The sequence below is a fragment of the Garra rufa genome, chromosome 11 (assembly GCF_049309525.1).
Source record: "Garra rufa chromosome 11, GarRuf1.0, whole genome shotgun sequence".
NCBI lineage: Eukaryota > Metazoa > Chordata > Actinopteri > Cypriniformes > Cyprinidae > Garra > Garra rufa.
The window spans coordinates 37,679,794-37,694,541 of NC_133371.1; the positions used below are offsets into that span (position 1 = coordinate 37,679,794).

The 14,748-nt window shown below is 37.2% G+C and overlaps 1 protein-coding gene across 1 annotated transcript in view; it reads left to right on the forward strand.

The window, feature by feature from the left end:
- Positions 1–4,084: 4,084 nt before the first annotated feature.
- tspan9a (tetraspanin 9a) overlaps positions 4,085–14,748 on the forward strand; it is a 102,275-nt gene continuing 91,611 nt past the window's right edge. Inside the window, exon 1 of the mRNA XM_073850861.1 lies at positions 4,085–4,699. Coding sequence (XP_073706962.1) covers positions 4,346–4,699 — 354 coding nt within the window. The 5' untranslated portion in view covers positions 4,085–4,345. The remainder of the gene's footprint in view (positions 4,700–14,748) is intronic.

The following is a 14,748-nucleotide window of genomic DNA, read 5'->3' on the forward strand; positions in this document are numbered from 1 at the left end:
GCATCAGCAACAGGCGAGATCTCTAACTATCGTCGATATACGATCCTGTCGTCTATAACCCTAACTTGGTGGTTCTTCAAGATATTGACTGTAGCCTATTACTACAGTTTATTTTTTTTTTTAATATTGTTAATTTAGAGTTAGTTTCATTTCTACAAATGGTGCAAACTCTGCTAGATTATAGATAAAAGATTCCCATTCCCCTGCCATTCGTATTTAATTCAGCCTAAACCACATTTTACTACCTTTATCCTAATGACTGCAATGCAGTGTGTGTGTGTGTGTGTGTTTGTTCACTTCTCACTGCTGTGTGTGTGCACTTGGATGGGTTAAATGCAGAGGGCCAATTTCGAGTATGGGTCACCATACTTGACAATACGTCACAACTTTCACTTTCACTTTCTGTGATCGGCAGTGATCGGCGATCGGCAGATCATGATCTTGGTGATCGGTAATCGGTGATCGGCCCCAAAAATGCTGATCGGAGCATCTCTACAATGTTTGTTTGGCTATTGCTACAAATATACCCGTGCTACTCAAGACTTGGTTTTGTGATCCAGGGTCACATGTGTATAACTACTGTAATATTTAGATATTATATAATTTTTCCCATATTACATTAATTAGAATAAGGTGCTTTCAAATCTCAGAATAAATGTAATTGTTACCAGTCCGTACAAACGCATGTCTGGAGCTTTACGCCAGTGCTGTAAATTGCAGTCCTATCAATCCCTAAATCACCATCACTCTTCCAAAACTTTAGAGACAACTTTTGTGTGTGTCTGTGTGTGTGCACATGCATGCCTACAAGACAACTCAGTGTGAGATTGCTCTCTTGTGGGTATCAAATTCAGCATGTGGTCTTGAGCGTGTGCTCTCTGCACAGGACAGAATCAGGAGTAGATGGCTCGAGGGGTGGCCAAACGAATGCCGTCGGCCCGCGTGCCAGCATTGACGCAGGCGATATTGAATCGGGCATTAGCAGACTGATGACTTCAACCTGAAGGTCTCTGCATTTTGTAGCTTCCACATGGGGTTTCCAGCTCTGAATAAAGCCAGATTCTTCAATCAAGACCTTCCACAGCGTTGTCAATAGCATTGATATTAGGGGCTGTTTAAAGCAGTGAATCATGCTACTAAATGCGGAGTGCACTGTGGATATCTGCAGGAAAAAGGCACAGTAAATTAGAGGCGGTATTGTGATGAAACTAAGCGATCGATGACAGCTGACTGATTCGCTGATGTAAGTAGCCAAATGAACCGTTTCACACTTGCAGCTTGAAATGCTTCATTAGTTCCTACTGACCATTTAGTCCAGGGTCTCTGAGGCGTGACAGTAAAGCGAACTACATTTCTACTTTTTCGGAGGAAAATGCGAGGGGTGCTTACCTGAGCAAATGTCACCTACACCATCTGGTTTGTGGCCCACCCCTAAGTCTCTCTGTTATATTCTTGTGGTTTAAGACTTAGGGAGTTTTCAATAGAAAATATAGTTATATTCACATTTTGAAAATTGGCTTCCTTTCCATTTGTAAATTGGATTTTGAATTGCATTCGCCACATTCCACAAGAGGTTGAATTAGAATTTGAATTGGAATGACAAGAGCTTCTGGAAAATTATGGCTTGTTCTGTCTTGCTTGAAAAATCGCTTTGTCTCTTAAGGCTTATGAAACATTTTTTAAAGACCTTTAAAACCTTCAAACAAGGTTTTTAAGATAACATTCAAAGTTTCCCTTTTCTTATTTTTATTTCAGTTTATTTTGTTTCTGATTTGAATTAGAATTTTAGTTGTGTTGTCTGCCTTAATTTAAGTTTAAGGCCTGACCTGGGTCCCTGTATGCCAACCATTATTTTATGCCATTACTTATTTTACAATACTATACACTACCAGTCAAACGTTTTTAAACAGTAGGATTTTAAATGTTTTTTTAAAGAAGTCTCTTCTGCTCACCAAGCCTGCATTTATTTGATTCAAAGTACACCAAAACATAACATTTTAAAATATTTTTACTATTTAAAATAACAGATTTCTATTTGAATATATTTTAAAATGTAATTTATTCATGTCGTTTCTATGCTGAATTTTTAGCATCATTACTCCAGTCACATTACACTTAAGAAATCATTGTAATATTCTGATTTTCTGTTCAAAAAACTATTATTATTATTATGTTGAAAACAGCTGAGTAGATTTTTTTCAGGTTTCTCTGATGGATAGAATGTTCAGAAGAACAACATTTATCTGAAATGGAAATCTTTTGTAACATTATAAATGTCTTTATCATCACTTTTGATCAATTTAAAGCATCCCTGCTATAAAAGTATTAATTTCTATAATTTCTTTACCAAAAAAAAAAAAAAAAAAACGGCACAATCTTTACATTTTACTCTGCTGGAAATAAAGTATATTCAAATAGAAAGCAGTTATTTCAAATATTTTTACAATAATACTGCTTTTGCTGTTTTTTGGATCAAATAAATGCAGGCTTGGTGAGCAGAAGAGACTCTTTAAAAACATTAAAAATCTTACTGTCCATCTGTACTGGTAATGTATTTAGAGAATTTTTTAAAGAATTTTTAAGGTTTTTTTTTTTTTTTTGAAAGGGAAATATATTTACCTAAACTTTGTCTTAACCTGTTAACTATTATTCTTTAGATATAAATAGTAGTTTTCCCATGAACAGTTGTTCTCACAAGGACGTCTGCAATGCATCATGTTCCAGTCCTATTCCACAACTCACTCTCTCTATCACCTTTTCTATCACTTTTTCTATAAAGTGTTATTTTTAACACATCATGTTCATTCAGTAAAGGCAAATAAGTAATGATTGGATATTTTCAAGTGAATATAGACAGACAGAGAGAGCATAAAGTCATAATATGATAGAAACAAATCTGGAATTAAAATAATATTTGCTCATTTTAAATTAACAGATGGTCACTTGCAGCCAGTACGTCACTTTACTATCTCTAACAAGAACCAGCCCCTGATATTTCCAACATTGAATCACCTAATTGAATATTTACTTGACTTTTAAACTCTTTCAAAGGACATCGAAACAACATTTACAGTCTACAGTATGTATAAAACACATGTTTGCTGTGAGTGCATGGCATGCATCAGGTACTTAAGATGTAACCCTTATATTCCGCAGAAAAGCCTGAAGTATCTCCAAGCTCCTATCCAATGTCCATGCTTGAAATGGTGCTATAATTCCTGAGACCGATGCACTGCCAAATTACATGCTCCTTATGGCAAAGAAAGAGTGTGGATAAAAGGTTTTAAAGTACATTTCTCTATGTGTCACAGTTATATTTATTTAGCCCATGAGTGAAACTATTAGATGACTTATTCTTAAGTCGCGGGTCCTTTTTTTGCATGTGCAATGCAAAGCTTCTTTTTTTTTATAAATGTACTCACTAAACATGTGGAGCCCCCTCCCCCTTCCACCATCAGCTCATGATTTTTTTTAATTCATCATTGCCTTCCCAGACTCTCCCTCTGGCCAGCCAGTGCAGTTGACAGTGCTGAACTTGTATAGGCATAAAGCACAGTGATGATACGCACATTAAAGCTGCTGTATCGGCTGGGGGAGGGGCTAGCACCAGCAGCTGCTGCCTTATTGGTGGTCCGAGTGGCAGGGGAGTGGCTGAAGGGAGCACAGGCAGAGTGAGCGAGAGAGAGAGGTGAGAGCTTAGTGTTATGTTGGGAGGGAATGCCCACTAGATGCGGCTGCTGATAATAGCGCGTATCAGCACCAGAGCAGTGATTGAGAGCGCAGACGGAGAGAGGAGGAGAGCAGCAAGGAACAGCATGCTCTGCCAGAGATTGGTTAAATCACAGCAGCGTGATTGATTCAGGCAAAACGAGGATAAGGGGAAAAAAAATTAAGAGTCTCACGGAGCGCAAAATCCTGAGAGGAGAACGGGGGTGGAAGTTGGAAGGCTGTGGAAACTCATCAACTCCTCGTGGAAAGGCAGGGCTGAGGTCAGCAGGCTGGAGTGTGGGATCGAGCAGCAGCTGAACCAAGTCGGACACTGCTTGGGGGCTGGGGGTGGACACTCTTAGAGGGGTAACGAGGGTGAAGGAATACTGCTGAAACTTCAGTTACGCTCAACGTGCACCTGCTCGTGGGAGTAACGCTTCTGGATATTACAGCAAGGCTACAGGGCAAGCTGCCACATCCACTAGAGTGATTTTGCAAAGCCACTGTCTGATTGACTTGAAAGAGAAAGACTAGCACTTTTTGAAACTCCAGAGCGCAAGTTTAAGGTTCTGCTTCAGGGCTATTCTGAGAGACATGATAGAGAATGAAATAAAGAACGCGGCTTCCATTCCAGAGCATGGAGAAGTCAAGTAGTGAGGAATCCGCCATCCACCGTAGCCCCTCTGTGGACAGCCGCGACTCAGACTTTGCCCAAGCCTCCACCTCCGGACGGCCGTTCGGAGGACGAGGCTTTACCGCCGGCGCCTTTTACGGGTCCACTGGCCCACGTGCGCAACCCACTGCTCAGAGCGCGGCGACCGGCGACGACAAAGCCAACAATAAGTACAAGTCTCCTAAAGGCAGCAAATACGTGGTCTTTTATCTGGATTTATCCTTTGTGTTCCTTCTAGAGTTCAAGAAGTGCAACATGGCTAGAGGCTGCCTGTGCTGTCTGAAATACATGATGTTCGTCTTCAACCTCATCTTCTGGGTAAGTCGCTTTTTGAATTTCTTTGACTTCTGCTCTTCTGTACTGAAAGTTTGTGCTCACTTGGTCAGAATTTGGTTACTAGATCATGTTGAGTGTGGATGTCATGGTGCATGCTTCTCAAAGCGACCGGTGCCGGTACTGGGACTTTCCTGTCATGTGTTTTTCCAATGTTACGTCAGGATAGCCATGCTCTCATTTACATACTCGCTACTATTTCTGGCTGCCTTTGAGTCTCCTGGGGCACCCTGGGAAAACTGTGCCACTCTCACGGAATGGGTTTAGCTTGCGACTTTGCTTTAATGAGATGCTGTGATGTTTACATAAGAATTGTCCAAAAAGAGTCCATGTTTTGCTTTATTCACATTCCATCATAGCTCTTGGGGACTGAAGTGAGAAACTGAAATGTGACCCTGGACCACAAAACCAGTCATAAGGGTCAGTTTTTTTCACAATTGAGCTTTCCATTTATGTATGGTTTGTTAGGAAATGACAGTATTTGGTCGAGATACAGCTGTTTGAAAAACTGAAATCTGAAGGTGCGGAAAAAATCTACATTTTGAGAAAATCGCCTTCAAAGTTGTCAAAATGCAGTTTTTAGCAATGCATATTGCTATTGCTACAAATATACCCATGCTACTTAAGAGGTTTTGTGATCCATGGTCACAGATGTTCAGATAAACACTTTTAGTTAATTTATGGTGTCTCTTCTAAATTTTGCCCATGCATTTTATTCATGATATTATATGGTTGATATGTTCATTTATAATGACAGTTAGTCAGTTGCAAACCTCAAGGCCATGTTTTTGTCAATTTCATTTGTTTTTGAAGCACGTCTCAGAAAAATGGATGCAGTGGATTAAAATCTGATGGGAGAGAGTGTATGGAGGACATTGGGCTGAGTCTTTTGTGCGGAGGCACTCATGCATAAACACTAATCGCATAAGCTAACAAGGTTCGCCTCACACTCATACTCTCAGAAAGTAATATCTGGGGCATGTCTGAGTCTCTATTAGAGGTAAAGAGTCTGCCAGACCATGAAATACTTCCTCCATCCATCCACCTCTCCATCTATGACAAGATGTTTGCGTTTATATACGGTGTGAATCCCAGAGCTTCAGTAAAACCTTGTTGTGAAATGTAGTTCAGGATGGGTGGCCTGTCAGGTAACTAGAGTCCTGAGACTTGTTTTGATCTTGGAAAAGGCTTAAGTATAAAGGGAGAGAAACATGTGGCAGGTACTAGAGTTGTTCCCTGCTTGTGTGATCCTACTACCTAAAGTGACACCCCTACAGAAGGCTCTCTCACAGCTCAGCAGGGAATTAACCCTTTCCATAGCTATGAGAACAGACGGGAGGTTCCAGTCAAATGTTAGTGAGATCTAGAAATCCCTGAATTGCTCTTTGAGAGACTAAGTCTGATAATAAGGGTTAGTTGGGAGAAAGCGTCTATGCATTAGTAGTAGCAGCAAGAACTGCTTGGCCGCTGGCGACGCAGCCCCTGCTGATAGGTAATTTAGATGTTCTGCTGGGAATATTCTTTTAATGATTCTTCACACGACCTGAGTCAAGTCCCATGAGGTCATTCCTACATGGGCGGCAGTCAAAGTCCCAGAGCAATGCGTGTGCAGTTACCAGCGTGTGTGTGTGATTTAGGGTTACGACATGCCTTAGAGAGTGATGGCGATTGAAGCTTGGTGATCTCCATAGGAGAGTGTGCCTCTGTATCATGACACCCCTGGGACCGCACTTCTCTCGCTTTGGCGCTCCAGGAATCGCAAGGTTACCATTCTGTGGAACGCCGAAGCCTGTCACCTCATCCGCTTTGGAGAGCCAGGTGCTGCCGCCTGCTGCCTCTTCACAGGGCTTACGGTTGTAACCCGAGGCACTAGGCAAATAGAAGTAGGGATCTCAGGCATCTCATCGGGCTCCTGTACAGGACAGCTACAGCAGTTGCTTGTGACCATCTGGCTCATCTTTCTTAGGTGGATTAGCTTGGTTTGAGCTGGACAGCATCAGCACAGATTAGAGCATTTAGTGGGGAGCTTGGTCACACCATGCTGTTTTCCTGACGCTGTAATGGTCAGAACTCACCATGTCTAAACAACTACATTTTAATTTATGGGGAATGCATTTAATTCACCCCAGTGGTACTAAGTGGAATTGCACAAATAATGACAATTTCCAAATAGGTCTTTTTAATCTCTATTCTAATCCCTATGCTGACATGACATAAAATAAATATGATGTAGTTTTCAAAATAATTCGACTGTATTGTTATTGTAAAGCATTTTTTTATACATTAAGTTGTATCTTTTTTCTTCTTATTCTTATTATTGTTATTGCTATTATTATATTGCAATTTTGTTATTTTGTTATTCCAAATTACCTTACAAAAACTGTAGTTAGTAATGTAATCCATTACTTTACACATTTGTGACCCTTAAGCAGCACAGGTATATTTGAAGCAATAGCCAAAAATACATTGTATGGGTCAAAATGATCGATTTTTCTTTTATGCCAAAAATCATTAGGATAACCATACCATAAATATATTAAAATGTAATTTTTGATTAGTAATATGCATTTCTAAGAACTTCATTTGGACAACTTTAAAGGCGATTTTCTCAATATTTCAATTTTTTTTTTTTTTTTGCACCCTCAGATTCCAGATTTTCCATATATAGCTATTCCAGATGTATAAATCTCAATTAAAAAAAAAATAAATAAATTACACTTATGACTGGTTTTGTGGTCCAGGGTCACATTTTAGGTATCAGGCTACTTTTTGATTACTTTTTCTTTTTGAATACTTTTATTTATTCTTAACTTATTTATCAAATTTATTTAAACCATTGACATATGTTTGTACCATATTGACATTGTTGTTATTGCCAACATAAAGTGCATTAAACATAATAATACATCAAGGTATCCCAAACTGGTGTTTGTGAAGGAACCACAGGGGGTTTATTTATAATAATTAATTAAATCACAGAAAATGTTACAATAAAAAAAGTCATTTTAAAATCAATCAAACTTTTAAAAACTTGCTATATTTTATTTGTTTATATATTTTATTGTTTAAGTCAGAGAATAAACATGCAAATGTGATACTTAAATATTAAAATATTTATTTTAAAATCTCAAGGGTACTTCAAGTACATATATCAGATGAAAGAGGATCAAATGACAAAAAATGAATTTGTGCATTTTAATGTGTTTGAAAGACAAAAGCCTTCCAAAAACCTAGAAATGCATGGTTAAACAACCTACAGACTGATAAAACACATAAAAATAAATGTTCATCAGTAGTTGAAGCAATGTTGAAACACTTCTTAAAACTGAAATTGTGTGTGAATGCCGACAAAACTTAAAAACTTTCTGAATGTATATAAGCAGTAAGCTATTTTAGAAAGGACAGTTTAAAAGATGAAAAAAAGGAATTGGGGAGAATCAGTAAATTATGAATAATTTATTGCTATTGTGTAAATAATATGTAATCATGTAATCCATAAAAAGTGTAGTTTGCTTATGAGAATTTAATATGTAATTTAATCTATTTACAAGTACTTAATTTTTTTTTTGAGTCTGATTACGTAATCCAGATTACATGTAATCAGTTACTAGCCAGCTCTAATGTTATTCTAGTAAAAACCATTGTTTTGTATATTTATTTTTCAATAATATTTTTCTTTTCAGGTGACTCTCTAGCATCTGCCCCAAATGTTTAGCCCTAGTTGTCTATGCTCATTCAGCTGAAAAATTACATCAGCTCTAATTACATCACTTATTAATTGTTAATGAATATTGATTGCTAATTTTATCTCATAAATGGCGCCAACAGCCTCTCAGATTCGTAAAAGCTCACCAGATTCATTACAACCTCGTTTAATTCTGGCGAGCTGATGTAATTTGTCTGTATCATTCGAATCAGGCTGAGCCGTATTTCACAGTAATGTTTCAGTGGCTCTATGCTTTTTCTTTGTCCTCCTCCTATCCGGTTACCGTAAAACACTACAGCAGGATGCCCCCCAACATCCTGAATGCACAGCCTTATTTTGCCACCATTATCATATTACATCAAACACATTCTTATTCAAACAATACTGCCACCTCAGCAGTTTGCTCCAAAGGTGTGCTGCTCCTTATCAAAGCCGCTGCCTCTTTGTTTGCGACTTTGTAGTTATGAATTCTGAGTTTCACTCTAGGGATTGCAGGGGATTTATCTGCCATTTGGTCCAAGGTAGCAGAAGATTAGGATGCCTGTCGATTTAATCACCTGCGTTGACATTTTGAAGTTTGAAATGTTGGTGTAGGGTGGGTGCTTCTACAAAGCTCACAAAGTGAGTGGCAGTCTCAGGGTGCTTTGGGAAGGAAAGGGAGGTGTGTGTTGTAGAATGAATGAGGGGTAGAATGGAGGTCCACACTGCGGCAGTGGCACACTCCCTCCACCCTCCCTACTAGCTATGTATGTTTTCCTACAGAGCTTCCATCCAAGGTAGCAAAGCTTCTTTTCTTTATCTTATTCATTCCCTTTGTTTTCCTCAATGCTTTATAAAATCCATTTAAGAGCTTTAAACGTTCTTTGCCGCAGGAAATTGCACATTTAACAAACTTTCACAAATCTGTTCACACCTTCAACACTTTCCCCAGACAACTTTGTTAATCTGCATCTTTTATTCTCAGAAGGAACACTTGAGCCTTTTTTGTCTTCTTCTTAGAACGATATATTCTAAGGAAGGAAATAACTTCTAGTTAAGATTTCTGACTCACAAGAAGATTGTGTGCTTATTGAGAGTGAGGGTGGGATGTGATTCACATGTTCTCAATTAGATTAAAAAAAAAATGCATGACCAAGCTGTAATTTGCTCATTTAGCTTCATTAAGTAGGACCTTTTTCGGATCTTATTTGATCATATTGAATGAAGCTAAAAAATAGACATCATTATTGAACTGTATTTATTTGATCCAAAGTACAGCACAAACCATCCTGTTTTGAAATATTTTTACAATTTAAAATAACTGTTTTCTATTTGAATATTTTTAAAATGTAAGCTATTCCTGTGATTTCAGAACTGAATTTTTAGCAGCATTACACATGATCCTTCTGAAATAATTTATTAGTAGTATTATTATGTTAAAAACAGCTGAGTAGATTTTTTTAAGTTTCTTTGATGAATAAAAAGTTCAGAAGAACAGCATTTATCTGAAATAGAAATCTTTTGTAACATTGTAATAGTCTTTATCATCACTTTTGATCAATTTAAAGCATCCTTGCTAAATAAAAGTAATATTTTTTTCTTTTTTTAGCTTTTTTATTTCAGATAAATGCTCTTTGGATCTTTCTATTCATCAAAGAATCCTAATAAAATTTACTTAACTGTTTTAAATAATAATAATAATAATAATAATAATAATAATAATAAATATTTATTGAACAGCAAATCAGCATATTAAAATGATTTCTGAATAATCATGTGACACTGAAGACGAGAGTAATGATGCTGAAAATTTAGCTTTGATCACAGGAATAAATTACATTTTAAAATGCATTAAAATAAAAAGCAGTTATTTTAATTAGTAAACATATTTACCAATATTACTGTTTTTGCTGTATTTTAAATCAAATAAATGCAGGCTTGGTGAGCAGAAGAGAATTCTTTACAAAACATTAGAAATCTTACTGTTCAAAAACTGACTGGTTATGTAATCTTTAAAACAGTTTAGTGAGTGAAATTGCAGAAATGAACTCTCTCCTTTGAACACACCGTGCAGATTTATAAACTGTTCAGGAGAAAGTGTTGAAGGTAACAACAGACTGTTGAAAGTTTTAAACATAAAATTTCACACTGCAGACAGTGATTGTTACACACTTTAGGAAATGAAAGGACTGAATGAGTTCTGCACAAAGAGGACTGTATTGAGGCAATAACCGCGACAAAGAGTTCCACTTGTTTTGGTCATCACCACTGTATTGTCCTTTCCATTTAGAACCATTCTCCTATTCCTTTGGTTTTTGTTCGCACTACAAATTTAATATGAATTGAATGCGACAGATTTGTAATTAGTCCTGTTTGAGTTGCATCTGATAAAGTTGTTTACCACTTTCTTGCCTTAACATAATTTACTCACCGTCTTGCTTTTCTCCGCATCTGGGGAAAATTCTCTCAATAAGCGCATCTAGACATTCGATTTCCTGTACCGTTGTCTCTTGGCTCCTAGAAGGCCTCATTAGCTCTGGGATATGGTTGAATCAGTTGGAGATGTTTCTTTCCAGGGGGTCTGACTTTATGGAGTGGTTAAGAATCTTTATATATAATTAGTTCTGCACAACTCCACATTACTTAAATACGCAGGAATTAAAGCTATTGTGACTGTTAGTGGTCCATTTTACTCTTTATTTGTACCTTTTGTGTTTTGTACTTTCAGATATACATGTTTAACCATCCATTTGGCCTGAAGCCCAGAGATAGCAATCTGATAAAAGCCTATTCAGTAGTTGAGGCCGTAGGCAGGGTGGCCTTCATTTTAAGAGTCTGAGCCAATTCCCAGCATCAGAGCAGATCTGTTTATGCCTTTTTGGCCTCAGCTCATGGCCCAATTAAAAATAAAATTCCTCCGTAAGGGCAAGAAATCTTTTTAAAATCTCCACAACACCTTGAGAGACATATATAAGTTGATTTAATCTGTCATTTTATTTTATTTTTCTGTCCTGCCTACCCCCATGAGGAAATCCTTTTACCTGTATGAAATAAATCAAAGCAACTATGGAAACACAGACCTATATGTCAAAATCTTAACTGTTCTTGTTTAAGACCTTGATGAATGATGTGTTTTTAAAAGTACAGGGCATTCAGCACTTTCTTTCAGCATTTTATTAGCCGTTGTAATTCTGCTGAAGCGTCATGTAATGAAGGAACGAAGTATGTGCATTTTGGCTGCTTAATGCTTTATCAGAGTCTGGTAACATAAGCTTCACGTTATTTTATTAGTAGTTTAAAGCATTTACAAAAAGCATTTTTAAGACTCTTGTAAACCATATCATTCAGCTGCACATTGCTTGTTGTTGATAGGATGAAATGTAGTGGATATAGGGTGGGGGCGGAGCTTAGCTCATGAATATTAATAGGCAATATGTAGTTGTTTATCTGATTTGTTGAAAAACACACCATGTGCTTTTTTTACAATATTATTATTACTTTTCACATAAAATATATTTACATATAGTCCACAAGAGGAAGTAATAGTTGATTTACACTTGATTCTTACTGTGTTGTTACCTGAATGACCTACAGCTGTTTTTTTTGTTTTGTTTTGTTTTGTTCAGTGATAGTTGTTCATGAGTCCCTTGTTTGTCCTGAACAGTTAAACTGCCAGCTGTTCTTCAGAAATATTTTTCACGTCCCACAAATTCATTGGTTTTTCAGTGTTTTTGTGTATTTGAACTCTTTTCAACAATGACTGTATGATTTTGAGAGCCATCTTTTCACACTGAGGACAACTGAGGGAGTCCTATGCAACTATTACAAAAGGTTCAAATGCTCACTGATGCTTCAGAAGGAACAGTGTTGTTTTCGTCAACGATGACGATGACGAAATCATTTCGTTGACGGCACTTTTTTTCATGACGATAACGAGACGATGACGAGATAAAAATGGCTCGTTGATGACTAAAACATGACGAGACGTGTGTGAGTTTTCGTTGACGAGACGAGAATAGACGAAAATGTTAGTGGGTTGTCCGTCAGACGTTTAAAATGCATGACATTTCCGCTTATTGTGCATGCCAATTAAAACTTAAAAAGTATCTGACGCTATGGCAAGCCGTTTTAGCATTAAATACTCTTTGCTATACTAGTATGGCAAGCCGTTTTAGCATTCCATCCTTGTTTGTCTTTTATGTTCTAAAACATTCCTTCATTATTGTAATTATTGGTGAAAATAGTCGATCCGGAAGCTCACATTGTGTTGAACTATAGATCTGCTATTTTCAGAACTTATAAGTGACACTACCCAACAGCAAAATACTTACTGACCTACATTAATTTGATAAAAGACTACTTTTTTCCCTTTTTTTTGACTAAAACTAGAATAAAACCTTTTTGACTTTTCGTCGACTAAAATTGGACTAAAACTATCACATATAGAAGTGACTAAAATTTGACTAAAACTAAGAAGCATTTTAGTCCAAAAGACTAAGACTAAGACTAAATCTAAGCTGGTTGTCAAAAACAACACTGAGAAGGAAAAACGATGCATTAAGAGCCAGGGGTGAAAACATTTGAAAAGAATGAAGATGTGTACATTTTTCTTATTTTGCCTAAGTATCATATTTGTTTTGCCCTTCAGAAGCTACAGAAGGTACTTACATGTTTCCCAGAAGATAAAATGACTTCAGTTTACCCTGGTATTTAAATTCAAAAAGTTTTCACCCCCGGCTCTTAATGCATCAATTTTCCTTCTGGAGCATCAGTTGCCTAAGAGTCCCCTCAGTGTGAAAAGATGGATCTCAAAAAAAAAAAAAAAGAATTTGTGGGACCTGAAGGATTTTTCTGAAGAACAGTGGGCAGTTTAACTGTTCAAGACACACAAGGGACTCATGAATAACTATCACTAAAAAAACAAACAAAAAAAAAAAAACCACACACACAGCTGTGGATTATTCAGGTAACAACACAGTATTAAGAATCAAGTGTATGTGTAAACTTTTGAATGGGGTAATTTTTATAAATTCAACTATTATTTACTCTAGTGGACTATGTAAACATATTTTGTGTGAAATATCTTATTCAGGTCAGTACTAAATGCCACATGCTTTTTTTTTTGTAAAATAGTTAACATTTTGCAGAATTTACAAGGGGTGTGTAAACTTTTGACCTCAACTGTTAATGACTTCAGAAACACTTTTTATCTTTATTGTCTTCATATGAGATTTTTCTGTTTCTCACCTAAAAGAATCATTATCTCCCAAAAGGTATGAAAGGTGAACTTGCTGTAGCGGTTTTTAAAAGTGTGAAACGTGTCAGGCAGGTGCAAACGCTCTCTTAAAATAATTTGCTGTATTCCGGTCTGTTTATGGAGGGCATATAGCATCTCATTAAAATGACTGTTATATATTGTTTCATTTGACACCATCATAATGCTCCATCAGTGTTAATGCAGTTACCTCATGGATGCTCATTCAGGACACCAAATGAGCACCAAATGTGTGTCAAAATGAGTGCACTCTTATTGACTTTTATGGCATGCTAAAAATAGCAGGATTAAATGTGCAGCGTAGCAGTTTGAATCTAATATTAATTTAGCCTACTGTTTTCTTGCTGAAAGAAAGAAAAACAGATGATTTTAGCATGAAAGACGGTCATATGGAAGATGTCATGGCTCATCAAGAAGCATTTACTCTTAATGACATCATAGTGCCTCTGAGGACCACAAACCAGCTGAAATGAAAGGCAAAGAAGCGGCCCGCTGCTCAGAATGAGGCTGTTCGTATATTTGTATGTATTCATTTGCAATTTATTGAAATTAACTGACCATGCTCCGCTTTATTGTGAGGTAATATCGCATCTCTGACTCACAGGCTACTGGGTAAATTCCCGCATGTTGGTTTTGGAGGTAGCTGAGACGATCATCATTATGCCATGTGACTGTGAAGTGGTTTGAAATGGTTCCTTCAAAGTCATTCTTGATTTAGTCTTTCATAGATCATTCCTGAGTGGGGAAACTTTCTCCATCCCACCCCCAGCTCAACCCCTGGCAGAAGAATCAATGCTAATCTTCACCTAACCTGTGAATTAATGCAGATTGCAAGAGTAGCATGCCCCAGTCAGCACTTTCCCTGTCACCCGCAAGCAAATTATGCAGGAAATCAATGCCAACATGTCAGATCGTGCCCAACTCTCCCATCTTGCACCTTTCGCCTGGTGCTGGAATATGACACCAGAGCTTGTCGTGGTTAGCGCTGTGCTGTTTAATTAACAGTAAAGAGGATACTTAATGGGCCATCAGCAACTGGGGAACTGCATTTTTAGAAGGGTTGTGCAAAATTCA